We start from the raw sequence: 12,153 nt of genomic DNA, 5'->3' as shown, positions 1-12,153 counted from the left end.
ACACACAAGAAATAAAAAACGTGTCCACAGGACACGAACCCACCGCCCCTAAAAAAAAGAAAGAAGGAAAAAAGAAAATAAAAGTGTTCCTGTATGAGAGAGACATGGAAAAACCTGGACCAGGGCTCTACAGTGGGCATCAGCAAACCGTGAACCTCAGCTCCATAAGATCCCTGCGCGCCAGAGAGGGGCCGAGCCGGGGCCGTGGAGGACCCCCCCAGCCCCCACCCCACCCCGCCACCGGCCACCGGCCAGCGCTGCAAAGGCCACCGCGCCTCAGCTCCCTCAGCCCCCCGGCTCCGCTCACCCTCGATGGAGATGACGTGCTCCCGGATCTGGTTCTGCAGGGCCAAATCCTCGATTCGCTCGATCAGATCATAGATGGCGTAGATGTTGGGGTGTACCGACTCGAAGCGTTGGATCTCGGCCCGGATAGCGGCCGAGTTGGAGAGCGCAAACTGCTGCGGGGGGCCGCCGGCCAGCTGCTGCGAGGGGCCGCCACCCCCGGCTCCGGGCCCCGCGCCGCCGAACTGCCCGCCGCCCCCCGCGCCGCCGCCGCCGCCGCCGCCGCCGCCCCCCGGAGCCGCCAGGCTCTGCTGCTGCTGAGGACTCTGGCCCCCGCCCGCCTGGAAGTTCATGGCTCCGGAGGCGCGGGGCCCGAAGCGGGCCCAGCCAGGGCCCGGGGCGGCGCGGCGGCGGCGAGCAGGCGCGCGGGGCTGGCGGGACCCTAACTACGAAGCGCGCGGCGCAGGGCTAGCGCATGAGGCCCGAGCCGAGGCCAGAAGGCGCGGCCGCACACGCTGGGGCCGCCGCCCGGCGTTTACCGGCGCTGAGATCCCGCCGCCTCGGAGCTGCCTCCAGCGGCAACAACAACGGGACCGGGAGCGCGCGGCCCGGGCCCTCCCCCCGCGTCATGCGCACGCACCGCCGCCCCCGCCGGCTCCGGCACACGCAGCCGAGCCCCCCTTCCAGCCGCCTCCGCCCCTCCAGCGCGTCGCCCCGCGCCCCCGCCTCTCGCTCGCTCGCTCGCCCGCCGCGTGTTGGCCGCGGCGCGCGGCCCCACCCACCCGTGTAGGCCCTTCCGCCCGCTCGCCCGCCCCTAAGCAAGGCGCCTGGAGGGCCTCCGGCCTGGGGACATGACCACGCTGTCCCCAGCTGTCATCCCTACCTCTCTACAACGTTCTAGGCCGGTGTGGAATCCTTGGGCTACTCGGAACCGTTCCCTGCGCCTGAGGGTGCTGATCAATGGGGCTGATTGGCCGAGAAGCTCTCCCAGGCCCAGCGGCCCCACCCTCTTTTAGGGCTGCACCAGCTCCTCTGTCTCCAGGCCGCGAGGTCAGCCCTAGGGATCATGCCAGGGCACTCTTTCCTGGTTCTCCGCCCTGGTCTCCACTGCGGACTGCACCAGAGAGACTGGGACAGGCTCCCCGTTCCTATTTCCCTGAGAGTTTCACCAGAGGGCCCCTGCAAACTTGAAACAACAGCGTCCCAATTCTTACCTCCCAGTGACAGCCCTCTCCCAAAAGACCCTCCCTACCATACTGAAAAGGGTCCATTGGTTCATTAAAGAAACCCACCAGAACCCACATGGGTCTCATAATTTTTCTTGTCCTAACCCCTTTTCTATCCTGTGGCCTCCTAGGGCCAGAGATAGCCCTTCAATGGCCCAGTTCTTCTGTATTCTCATTATCAAAGTTGTCTTCAGCTGTGTTAATCTCTATCCCTAACACAGATCCTCAAATCTCCAGGAAGTGGCATGTGCAAGGGAATGACCCTGTGGAATAAATCTGCTAGAGGATGCCAGGTGTCATGATGTACAGGTTATCCCAGGTTATCCCAGCACAAGGGCCATAGAGTAGGAGGACTGGGCTACATAGGGAGTTCAAAGCCAACCTGGGCTACATGAGACCATTTAAAAAAAAAAAAAACAAAACAAAACCAGCCGAATATGAGTACATGACTAAAGTCCCAGTGTTAGGAAGGGAGAATCTAGGTCACCAACCCCGTTTCAAAAATGAAAAGCAACACTGGGCAGTGGTGAGGTGCACACCTTTAATCCCAGCAGAGGCAGGAGCAATAGATCCATGAGTTCAAGACCAGCCAGGGCTACACAGAAAAACCCTGTCATGAGAAAAAAAAAGTCATATTATGTCTGAAATAATTTTTGTGCTATGCCAGGCATAAATTTTTCAAGGTTTCTATAACCCTCATCTAATTTTGATGTGGATTATGTTCTTTGTAGGTTTTGTCTTTTAACTCGGTACTCCTGAGCTTGGACACCAACAGACTTCAGAGACACAAACCAACTCTTGGTCTGACCATGAATAAAAACGTAAAACTTTTAATTAATTTAATCAACATAGTGGTCAATACTATCTTAAGTGAGTTGTTTCATCAGTGATACATGCCCTGCATCCCCTTCTCCCCTTTGGCCCTAGGGTTGGACTGCTGGACCTTATTAACCATCCTGGGCAAATGCTCTCTATAGCTATGCGTGTGTATGGTGTCTTCCCTGGGTGTATATATATATGTATAATGTACAGACAAACACCTGATGCCTATGAAGATCAGGATCCTTTGGAACTGGAGTTACAGAGACTCTTGAGTTGCCATGTGGTGTAATGAGAAATGGCCTAAGTCCTCTGAAAGAATAGCTACCGATGAGCCATCTTTCCAGCCCACAAGTCATCTTTTTTACACTTATGTCCACTTCAAAGGGCAACCTGGACTTTTTCCCAAAATAAAATTGCCTAGTATTTGACTTTTTTTTTACATGCCTTCCTACATTTCTCTTAGTTTCCAAAGGACCAGCACAAACCAATCAACTCTAGGACTCTCCAACTAATGAGTGATGCGAGCTTCTATCTATATGACGGTAGGAATGTCTTGCAAACTTTCTGGTCTTAATCTGAAGTAGTTAAGCAGAAAACTATAGCTTTTCTCATAAAAATTATAGTTCTTCTACTTTATAATTCTAAAACTAATACTAATATTCTGGCCAGGTGGTGGAGGTGCATGCTTTCAATCCTAGCACTCAGGAAGCAGAGGCGGATGGATCTCTGTGAATTCAAGGCCAGCCTGCTCTACATCAAGAGTTCCAGGACAATCTGGGCTACATATAGAAACCCTGTCTTGAAAAATAAAACAAAACTACAAACCAACAAACTACAGCATCTCTGTTACATGCTTAGAATTGGCAGCAAGCCGTTCCCCCAGAAATTCTTCAGAGGGAAAAGCTCGAAAGTGCTGCCCCAGCCACCAGCACAAGCCTGCCTTAGCATTCACTGATTGGCTGCCCCAGCCACCAGCACAAGCCTGCCTTAGCATTCACTGATTGGCTGCCCCAGCCACCAGCACATGCCTGCCTTAGCATTCACTGATTGTCTGTCTACATAGCTGTTCCTCTATTAATATGTATTTGTAAGGACAAGGAGAAAAATCATATGTCCAGTATCTTGCAAGATACCTAGTATATAAAACATATATACTCAGATATAGCATAAATGAAGAAATATGAAGAAACCTGAGAGAAGTTAGTCCTTTATAAATCCAAACTGATGTGCCCAAGGCAATATTTGATCTGGTCTTAATCTGAAAACTGAAGTAGTTAAACAGAGGATGGTAATCCATAGAAGACCAGAGTAGATTATTATTTTCCTTTTAACTTTTTTTTTAAGATTTATTTATTATTATAAATGAGTACACTATAGCTGTCTTCAGATGCACCAGTAGAGGGCATCAGATTTCATTATGAGTGGTTGGGAGCCACAATGTGGTTGCTGGGATTTGAACACACGACCTTCAGAAGAGCAACTGGTGCTCTTATCCACTAAGCAACCTCACCGGCCCCAGAGTAGATTATTTTTAATTAAGACTGGACTGGATGGGGCTGGAGAGTTGGCTCAGGAGTTAAGAGCATTTGCTGCACCTGTTGCAGTTGCTGCTCTTGCAGAGGACCCTGATTCAGTTCTTAACACCTACATGGCTCCTAAAAACTGCCTACCACTCTAGTACCAATGCCTTCGTCTGACTACCAGAAGCACCAGGCATGAGTGTGGTGTACTTATATTCAGGCAAACACCCATACAAATATAATATACAAGCCCTTGTTTTTTAAAAATAATTAGGGACTTGTTCTGCAAGCATAAGGACCTCAATTTGACTCCTCAGTATTCATGTCAAAAGCCAGGCATGGAAACCTGCCTGTAACCTTAGCATAAGAGAGCAGAGTCAAGTCCTGTATGTGTATACTCACATGTATGCATCACACACACATACACACATGCATGTGCAAACTCCCAAGTAAAAACTGGTAAAATCCGAGATTCAAGATTTCTGCAGATATTGGAGTCAGAGGAATAAGGAAAATTTTACAGAGATTAGCTGTCACAGATCTATCACTATGTCCTTTCTGCGGAAACACTTTTTTTTAGGGGTGGGGGAATTAAAACAGGGTGTCTCTAGGTGGTCAAAGATAGTCTCAACCTCCTAATCTTATCACCTCAACCTCCCAGTGCTGGGATTACAGGGCTATGCCACCATACTTAGCCAACTTCTCAAATCAGGTTTTGGTGAAGCCAGTGCATTAATACTAGGCAAGCAAAATACAGTAACATATATTTTACAGAGCTGTAATACTTATTTAATAAAACAAGTTTCTTCTTCCCAACTGACCTAGAAGAACTATACTTGTTCAGAAATTAAATAACCCACCAGAGATTATATATCTGGTGATTGTCTACGTGAGACCTCAGGATGTACACTCTGTTCCAAAGTTACAGTCTCATAGGAACACAGTGGAGACAGTCGGGGTCAGGCACTCTCCCTACCAAGTCAGGCAGCAACCTACGCCTTCTCGGCTACAGAGTCAATTTAGAAAATCATGTTGCTTTTTGACGTCCACTGTGACACAGGCTAGGCCGGGGTAGTGGCCACGTGCGTTCCCCAGAGCCTTCATCACTGCATCACCAACGCGGGTGCTCTGACGTGCTGCAGGCTGACGTTGGTGTCAGGAGTGACAGATGCTCCAGCAGCTGGCAGCGGAGATAGAGTTTCTTGCTGCTGACCAAACCTCCGTGGACAAGCAGAACCCTCAGGGTCCTCCCCGTGGGCCCATCGACGATCCGCGGGTACCAGAACATCTGGTACAGCCCAGCACGTGGGTTCACAGGGCGGAGGGCGGGAACTAAACAAGGCGAACTACAATCCCCACAATGCTCCCGGGCCGCGGCAGCAGGGAAGGAGAGGGACCTCAGGTGTCTGCGACCTCCGTGCCTTCGGCCCGGAAGTGCCCGAGGAGCCGAGATGGAGCTGGTGGAGCTGGGCGGTGAGTCGCTGTGCGTGGCCGCGCCCACCTAGTCGCCCCAGGCCACATCTGGGCCCTGCTTGCCCCGCCCCGAGATCTCTGGTGCCCTCCAGTAGCTCTGGGGGGCGGGCAGATGGGAGGAGTGATGGAGCAGTCATGGGTGGGGAGGGCTCAGTCTAGGTTCTCCCCGTGGAATCAAGGGTCTGGAGGCCTTTGAGTTTGGCGCCCAGGAGGCGCTGAGTCGGACTGCTGCGGGGTGGGCTTTGGGTGGACCCGAGAAGGGGCCGAGCTGAGGAGACAACCCTCTAGACTCCAGATTGGCCAAGGGCGGAGTTTGACGTTTGGGGTTGTCTAGGAAGCTTTGGGAAGCAGTCTGTATTGTGGGTGCGGTTTGGGTAAATGGTAAGGGGGAAGTCTGGGGGCTATAGAGACCCTTTTGTCAGAGAAACTTAAGCGACAGGGCATCAGATGAGCTTTGCTATAAATAGGTGAAGGAGTGAACTTTGGGATGAAGTGGACCAAAGAATAGGTAAGCTTTTGGGTAAAGTTTGATGAAGGTTAAATTTGAGGAGAGGGTTGCTTAGAAAAGCCAGGCCCTTTCTTGAATGTAGGGTTGGGTGAATCGGGAGCTGAATGAAGATCTAGAACTCAGATAGCAAAGCTAGGACTTGGAAACTGGTGATGGAAAGGAACATACGAAAAAGGCAAGTTTGGGACTACAGGATGTTGTATCCTAAGTGGACAAGCACACAGAATAACTAGGACAGTTGAAGCTGGGATGACTCCTGACTAGAAAGTAGCCCCTCACCAATTCTTTGCACCTTTCTAGCTCCTTAGCACCTCTGGCAACACGGGTGCCATGGCCTTGATTGAAGGTGTGGGCGATGAGGTGACAGTCCTTTTTGCGGTGCTTGCCTGCCTTCTGGTGCTGGCCCTGGCCTGGGTCTCAACACATACCACTGAGAGTACAGACCCCCTACCACAGCCATCAGGGACCACAACACCAGTACAGCCCAGTGAAGCCATGGCAGCTACTGACAGCATCAGAGAGGAGGCTCCAGGGGCTGAGAGTCCCAGCCTGAGACACAGAGGTCCATCTGCACAGCTGGAGCCTGACACAGGGGTCACAGCATCCACACCTTCAGACTCTCCGCAGGAACCCCTACTGCTAAGGTTGAAATTTCTCAATGACTCTGAGCAGGTGGCCAGGGCCTGGCCTCAGGACACCATTGGCTCCTTAAAAAGGTAAGCTGGGAAGAGGGTAAAAACAAAATGCTAAAAATGGGGTGGGTGACTATAGAAGGGCTATCCTATGAAGCTCTCCCTTATTTTCTATTGGAAAAAAAACTCTCCTCACGTTATATGCTATACCTGTTTACCTGTTCCAACCTGTCCCCCAGAGGCCAGGATCTGGGTGGTCAGATATAGATAGGGCTGGGTGAAAATTAGGATTGGTCCTCTGAACAATGGACCAGGATTGCCTGAGGCCTGCTCTCTTACCCAGGTCCCTCTCTCCTCAGAACCCAGTTTCCAGGCCGGGAGCAGCAGGTTCGACTCATCTACCAAGGCCAACTACTCGGAGACGACACCCAGACCCTGGGCAGTCTCCACCTCCCCCCCAACTGCGTTCTCCACTGCCACGTGTCCACGAGAGTCGGTCCCCCACATCCTCCCTGCCCACCGGGGTCAGAGCCCGGCCCCTCCGGGCTGGAAATCGGCAGCCTTCTGTTGCCCCTGCTGCTTCTGCTGCTGCTCCTGCTCTGGTACTGCCAGATCCAGTACCGGCCCTTCTTTCCCCTGACCGCTACCTTGGGCCTGGCCGGCTTCACCCTGCTCCTCAGTCTCCTGGCCTTTGCCATGTATCGGCCGTAGTGCCTCCACGGGCTTTTGGCAGTGTAGCCAGCCCCTCTGGACCTCATTCCCCAAGGCGCAAAGGGAGCTGCTGTCTGCCCAGGCCCACTTCATCCGCTGCCTGTCTTTTCCCACTACCCTGGAGCCCAGCTTTGCACCACAGAGGACTCCGGGTGTTAGCGGAGGCTGCTCCATGTGATCTTCATAGCTCTGGGCCATCTCCTGGGGGTGCTGGCCCTCAGCCTTCCCTGACAGTGGGCTCTTCTGGATCGGGCGCTTGCTGTCGCTGCCTTGGCCGGGCACAGAGCCAGGTCACGCCAATGGGCCCACCTTAGTGTGCTGACAGAGGATCTAGATACATCTAGTTTCAAAGAGCTGCCTAGGCCGAATTGGAAACTGGTGGACTGGGAGACTGCTGAAGGGGAATTGAGAGGGGCAGGGTTGTTTTCTGGAATTTGTGCAGATTAAAGAAACTGTGACGTTTTCACACCTAGGGTGTCTGTGTGGGGCTTGAGGATGGGGAGCCCTTGTTCTAGGAGAATGGGACCTGCCCTAGGTCCTGAGCGCGCCAGCTATCCCAGGGCTGGACAGCGGACCTCCGCTCCTCGGCGTGTTTCAGGACAAGCTCTGTGGCCCCGCCCCCGCGACGCGCACACTTCCGGGAAGCGAAGGGCAGGGCTCGCGACTCCTCGGCTCGCAGTGCCTGCCGGGAGCCACGTCTCCGCTGCCCTGGCGCTGGGCTGCGATTGGCGTCTGGGGGCGATCCGGGGGCTGCTGGGAAGATGGCGGACTCGGTGGCCCGCTGATGAGGAGGCCGCGGGGGGAGCCCAGCTCCCGGGCCCCGAGACCAACTGAGAGAGTGACCTACGCGGGGCCCGGGGAGTCATGTAGGGTGGCGCCTGCGGGGCGGACCTCGGGAGGGCGGCGGGAGCTGGTGTTAGTGGCGGTGGCCACGGGCTGCTAGCCTCCTGGGGCCGGGACAGGGTGTGGGGGGATCCCCTCCCTCGGACAGCCCTCCACTCCGCGCCTTGGCAGATGGCTCACTCGGGCTCGGCGCGTGCCCTGCGAGGTTGCGCAGTGTTCTCATTTCACTAGTGTGAAGGATTAGGCAGAGAGGCGAAGACTTTAGTCCAAGGTCATACAGCTGGTAAGTGGGAGCGCCCAGCATGGGACCCAGCACCAGCCCGCTGCAGAGCCTGCAGGTTCCACCCATCCCGCCGCCGCCTCCTGCGGGAGGGGGAGGTGGTCGTCAGGGCTCGTCGCCGGGACCACCGGGGCTCCAGGCTGGGTGCGACCACTAGCCCTGTGAATGACCTCAGGCTTAACCTCTCCGCCACTCTGGGCCTTCTTTCTCCACTTGTGAAATGAGGTAATGCCAGTCCTGCGACTCCTCATCAGCTTGCACGGAGCATCGAAGGAGATATGCATGTGAAATGTGAATAGAGTTGCACTCAGCACAATTAAAGAATTAGGGTTTCAGTTTCAAGGAATGGGGAAAGAGGGATAGGGTGGGGAAGAATACCAGAGCAGTCACATGGGTTTTTGTTTTTGTTTTTTAACTTCAGGCCCTTTGGATGGGGAGTCAGGTAAGGACTAGATAGCATATTTCCCCTTGGAGGAAGCCTCACCCGGTTTTCTGGGCCACCCCCTCAGGGTCTCCACCACCCAGCTCCATGCTTCGAATCCTGCTCTCTGCCCAGACTTCCCCTGCTCGGCTGTCTGGTTTGCTGCTCATCCCACCAGTACAGCCCTATTGTTTGGGACCCAGCAAGTCCAGGGACCGGCCTTTTGGAGGAGGCCCTGTACAAGGCCTTCAACGGCTTCTGGAACAGGCACGGAACCCTGGGGAGCTACTGCGATGGCTGAGCCAGAACCCCACCAAGGTGCGAGCTCATCACTACCCCGTGGCACTTCGTCGTCTGGGCCAGCTCTTGGTGTCTCAGCCTAGGCCCTCTCCTGTGGAGCAGGCCACACTGCAGGACTTGAGTCAGCTCATCATCCGAAACTGCCCCTCCTTTGACGTTCACACCATCCATGTGTGTCTACACCTTGCAGTCTTACTTGGTGAGGAGGGTATTGGAAGGTGTGGGTGTTTAGGGAAGAGCAGAGGAAGAGAGAGCAGTAGAGGACTCAAGCCATTGATAACTGTCAGATTCCCATCCAGTAGTGGCCCTTCCCCAGGCACACTTGCTGATTTCTCTCTTGTATCCACAGTGGATATCCAACTCCAGCAGCATCTTTCTAACTGCAGGGCACTAGGCTCTTCCTAATACAGTGCTCTAGGAAGCCACAGAGGTACAGTTTGTCATACTTGGCACAAGATGACTTTTGTATAAGGCTTTCCCCACACACTGTTGATACCTCATATTCACATGATACCATATCACTCCACAAGTATTTTCCCATTTAAGAAATGATGACAAGGAATTTGGGGACTCATTCACTCCACTTGGCAAGATAGCATACCCCAGCTCTCTTACCAGGATGGTCTTTGTCCCTCTCCTTCCTAGGCTTTCCATCAGATGGACCACTCCTGTGTGCCCTCGAACAGGAGCGAAGGTCCCGTGTCCCTCCAAAGCCACCCTCCCCACATCAGCTTGCCATCTATGGTGGTCAAAGGTTGGAAGCGGCCCTGAGCTGCCCCCATTTCCTGCGGTACCCTCGTCAGCATCTGATCAGAAGCCTGGCAGGTGCCAAGGGTTAAAAGCAAGAGGGAGGCAAGGGATGAGATGAAGCCACTGGGATGAACCACTGGGGCTGGAGTGCAATCTGGCCCACAGGGGTCTTCCTTGAAGGCACAGTATGACGGGCTGTTCTTCACAGAGGCAAGGCCAGAGGAACTGACTCCTCATGCAATGGTGCTTCTGGCTCAGCACCTGGCCCGGCACCGGTTGCGGGAACCCCAGCTTCTGGAAGCCATTGCTCATTTCCTGGTGGTTCAGGAAGCCCAGCTCAGCAGCAAGGTGGGCTGGCCTCCCACCCTTCCATGTTTCTCTGAGTTGTCCTCCGGGACTTGGTTAGGCCTAGCCCCCTATCCTGCTTGTTTGGCTTCTGGAGCAAGCATTGCAGCTAGGCTGTGTTCTTTACCCCAGGACATCTGTCTCTTGCTCACTGGTTGTCCAACTCCCATAATCAGTAAAGTAGTATGTTTAGGGCCCTGAAGTTTTCCAAAGCTCCTGAATAGCTGCCTACTTCTGCTCTAGTCCTGTGAGCCATACCCCTATGTTATGCTCCCACTATGGTATTGTAGCTCAAGACTGCTTAAGCTGCAGAGCTTAGGGCGTGTGCTGTTATGGAGGGCATTCTGCCTTGAAAGCACTTACTGACTGAACCAGGCCTCCCTGAGGTCTTACCAAACATGCCAGAGAGCTTGGCATGTGGCATGTGCCTTTAATCCTGGTGTAGAGGCAGTAGCAGGTGACTCTGGGTTCAAGGCCAGCCTGGTTTGCATAGCAAGTTCCAGGTTAGCTTTAGAGACATAGAAAGACCCTGTCTCAAATGGGAGAAAATAAAGACACAGAGCAGTGTTTCCTGCTGGATAATGCTTCCTTTTTCTGCAGGTGGTACAGAAGTTGGTCTTGCCTTTTGGGAGGTTGAACTACATGCCCTTGGAGCAGCAGTTTATGCCCTGTCTTGAGAGGATCCTGGCTCGGGAAGCAGAAGTGGCACCCTTGGCCACAGTCAACATTCTGATGTCACTCTGCCAGCTGCAGTGCTTGCCCCTCCGAGCCCTGCAGTTTGTCTTCTCCTCCAGTTTCATCAACCACATCAATGGTATGCACACAGAGTGGCTGGTGGGGCCAAGGGCTGGAGGGCAGGGGCATGCCCAGGTGTCAGCCGCCCAGTGTCCCCCAGTCCCTGCTTCCCAACAGGCACCCCTCCTTCTCTGATTGTGCGACGCTACCTCTCTCTTCTTGACACGGCTGTGGAGCTTGAACTCCCAGGATACCAAGGCCCCCGCCTTCCCCAAAGGCAGCGAGTGCCCATCTTCCCACAGCCCCTCATCACTGATCGTGCACGCTGCAAATACAGGTGGGCTATAGGGGAGGGGCAGCCCCAGAAGCAGAGTAGGAAAGCCAGAGCCAGTATCTCCTAATAGAAGAATACGTTTCCTCTACCACTGTTCTTTCCTTTTAGTCACAAGGACATGGTAGCTGAGGGGCTGCGCCAGCTGTTAGGGGAAGAAAAATACCGTCAGGATCTGACTGTTCCTCCAGGCTACTGCACAGGTGAGGTGTGGATGGGACGGGGTGGCTAACAGTTTAAAGCTGTAGCAAGGCTAAGGCTTATCTGTCCTGCAGACTTTCTACTCTGTGTGGGTAGTTCTGGTGCTGTGCTCCCTATGAGGACACAAGACCCCTTCCTGCCCTACCCACCACGGTCCTGCCAACGGGACCAGGCTAACTTTAACTCCACAACCCAAGACCCTACCCAAAGGTAAGGAGAATGAAACAGGGTTGGGAGCCTTGGCTGCTGGTCCAACAGCAGCCTGAGCCAAGTCCCCTGCTCTTCAGGGTGGTGCTGATGCTTCGAGAACGCTGGCATTTCTGCCGAGATGGCAGGGTGCTGCTGGGCTCTCGGGCCCTGAGGGAGCGGCACCTGGGCCTAATGGGCTACCAACTCCTGCCGGTGAGAAATTGTCCCGCCCTACCCATGTGTGTTCTTATAGCCAACCCACTGCCACCTGTCTTCTCTCCACAGCTGCCATTTGAAGAACTGGAGTCTCAGAGAGGCCTGCCCCAGCTCAAGAGCTACCTAAGGCAAAAGCTTCAGGCCTTAGGTCTTCGCTGGGGACCTGAGGGTGGGTGAGGGAGTAGACACAGGGCTCAGGATGGATCCCCTATGGAGAGGAGGGTGGACAATTTGCACTTTGGCTCCCTGTTATTTTTTTCATTAAAATCCCTTTCCTTCCTGATGATGAATCTCGTTTCTGGGAAAACAGGGCTGGGCCACCACCTCTTTCCATTTGTGACCCCACCAAAGACACAAGACCAAGC

General features: G+C 54.0%; 3 protein-coding genes and 1 long non-coding RNA gene across 13 annotated transcripts in view; 3 read left to right on the top strand and 1 right to left on the bottom strand.

Moving 5' to 3' along the window:
* The window catches only part of Agap3 (ArfGAP with GTPase domain, ankyrin repeat and PH domain 3), a 57,169-nt gene extending 55,985 nt beyond the window's left edge, over positions 1-1,184 (bottom strand). Inside the window, exon 1 of one of the 3 annotated variants that reach the window (XM_031380168.1) lies at positions 308-1,184. In XM_031380168.1, the coding sequence (XP_031236028.1) occupies positions 308-638 (331 nt within the window). In that variant the 5' untranslated portion in view covers positions 639-1,184. The remainder of the gene's footprint in view (positions 1-307) is intronic. The other 2 variants (XM_031380163.1, XM_031380167.1) reach the window with 2 other exon arrangements.
* Positions 1,038-3,054, top strand: LOC116097555. Its single transcript, XR_004121464.1, has 3 exons — positions 1,038-1,335; positions 2,797-2,875; positions 3,003-3,054. It is a non-coding gene; the product is annotated as an uncharacterized LOC116097555 (long non-coding RNA).
* A 1,992-nt stretch (positions 3,055-5,046) lies between these two features.
* Tmub1 (transmembrane and ubiquitin like domain containing 1) lies at positions 5,047-7,645 on the top strand. Of its 3 annotated transcripts, none has more exons than XM_031379901.1 (3): positions 5,047-5,326; positions 6,135-6,550; positions 6,826-7,645. In XM_031379901.1, exons 2-3 carry the CDS (start codon positions 6,165-6,167, stop codon positions 7,175-7,177), a joined length of 738 nt encoding a protein of 245 aa, XP_031235761.1. In that variant the 5' UTR covers positions 5,047-5,326; positions 6,135-6,164; the 3' UTR covers positions 7,178-7,645. The 3 variants fall into 3 exon arrangements, with proteins under 3 accessions (XP_031235761.1, XP_031235763.1, XP_031235762.1); XM_031379903.1 differs by having other exon boundaries at positions 5,282-5,336; XM_031379902.1 differs by lacking the exon at positions 5,047-5,326 and adding an exon at positions 5,500-5,834.
* A 212-nt stretch (positions 7,646-7,857) lies between these two features.
* On the top strand, positions 7,858-12,071 carry Fastk (Fas activated serine/threonine kinase). Of its 6 annotated transcripts, XM_031380157.1 has the most exons (11): positions 7,929-8,043; positions 8,722-8,742; positions 8,857-9,220; positions 9,667-9,846; positions 9,980-10,119; positions 10,717-10,930; positions 11,029-11,188; positions 11,294-11,385; positions 11,458-11,593; positions 11,671-11,785; positions 11,858-12,071. In XM_031380157.1, exons 2-11 carry the CDS (start codon positions 8,731-8,733, stop codon positions 11,963-11,965), a joined length of 1,521 nt encoding a protein of 506 aa, XP_031236017.1. In that variant the 5' UTR covers positions 7,929-8,043; positions 8,722-8,730; the 3' UTR covers positions 11,966-12,071. The 6 variants fall into 6 exon arrangements, with proteins under 6 accessions (XP_031236012.1, XP_031236018.1, XP_031236017.1 ...); XM_031380152.1 differs by lacking the exon at positions 8,722-8,742 and having other exon boundaries at positions 7,858-8,043; positions 8,810-9,220; XM_031380154.1 differs by having other exon boundaries at positions 7,933-8,043; positions 8,722-9,220.
* Positions 12,072-12,153: the final 82 nt, after the last annotated feature.

The sequence above is a fragment of the Mastomys coucha genome, unplaced genomic scaffold (genome assembly GCF_008632895.1).
Source record: "Mastomys coucha isolate ucsf_1 unplaced genomic scaffold, UCSF_Mcou_1 pScaffold19, whole genome shotgun sequence".
Classification (NCBI taxonomy): domain Eukaryota; kingdom Metazoa; phylum Chordata; class Mammalia; order Rodentia; family Muridae; genus Mastomys; species Mastomys coucha.
The sequence above is the reverse complement of the archived record's forward strand: the minus strand, read 5'-3'. Positions and strand labels throughout refer to the sequence as shown.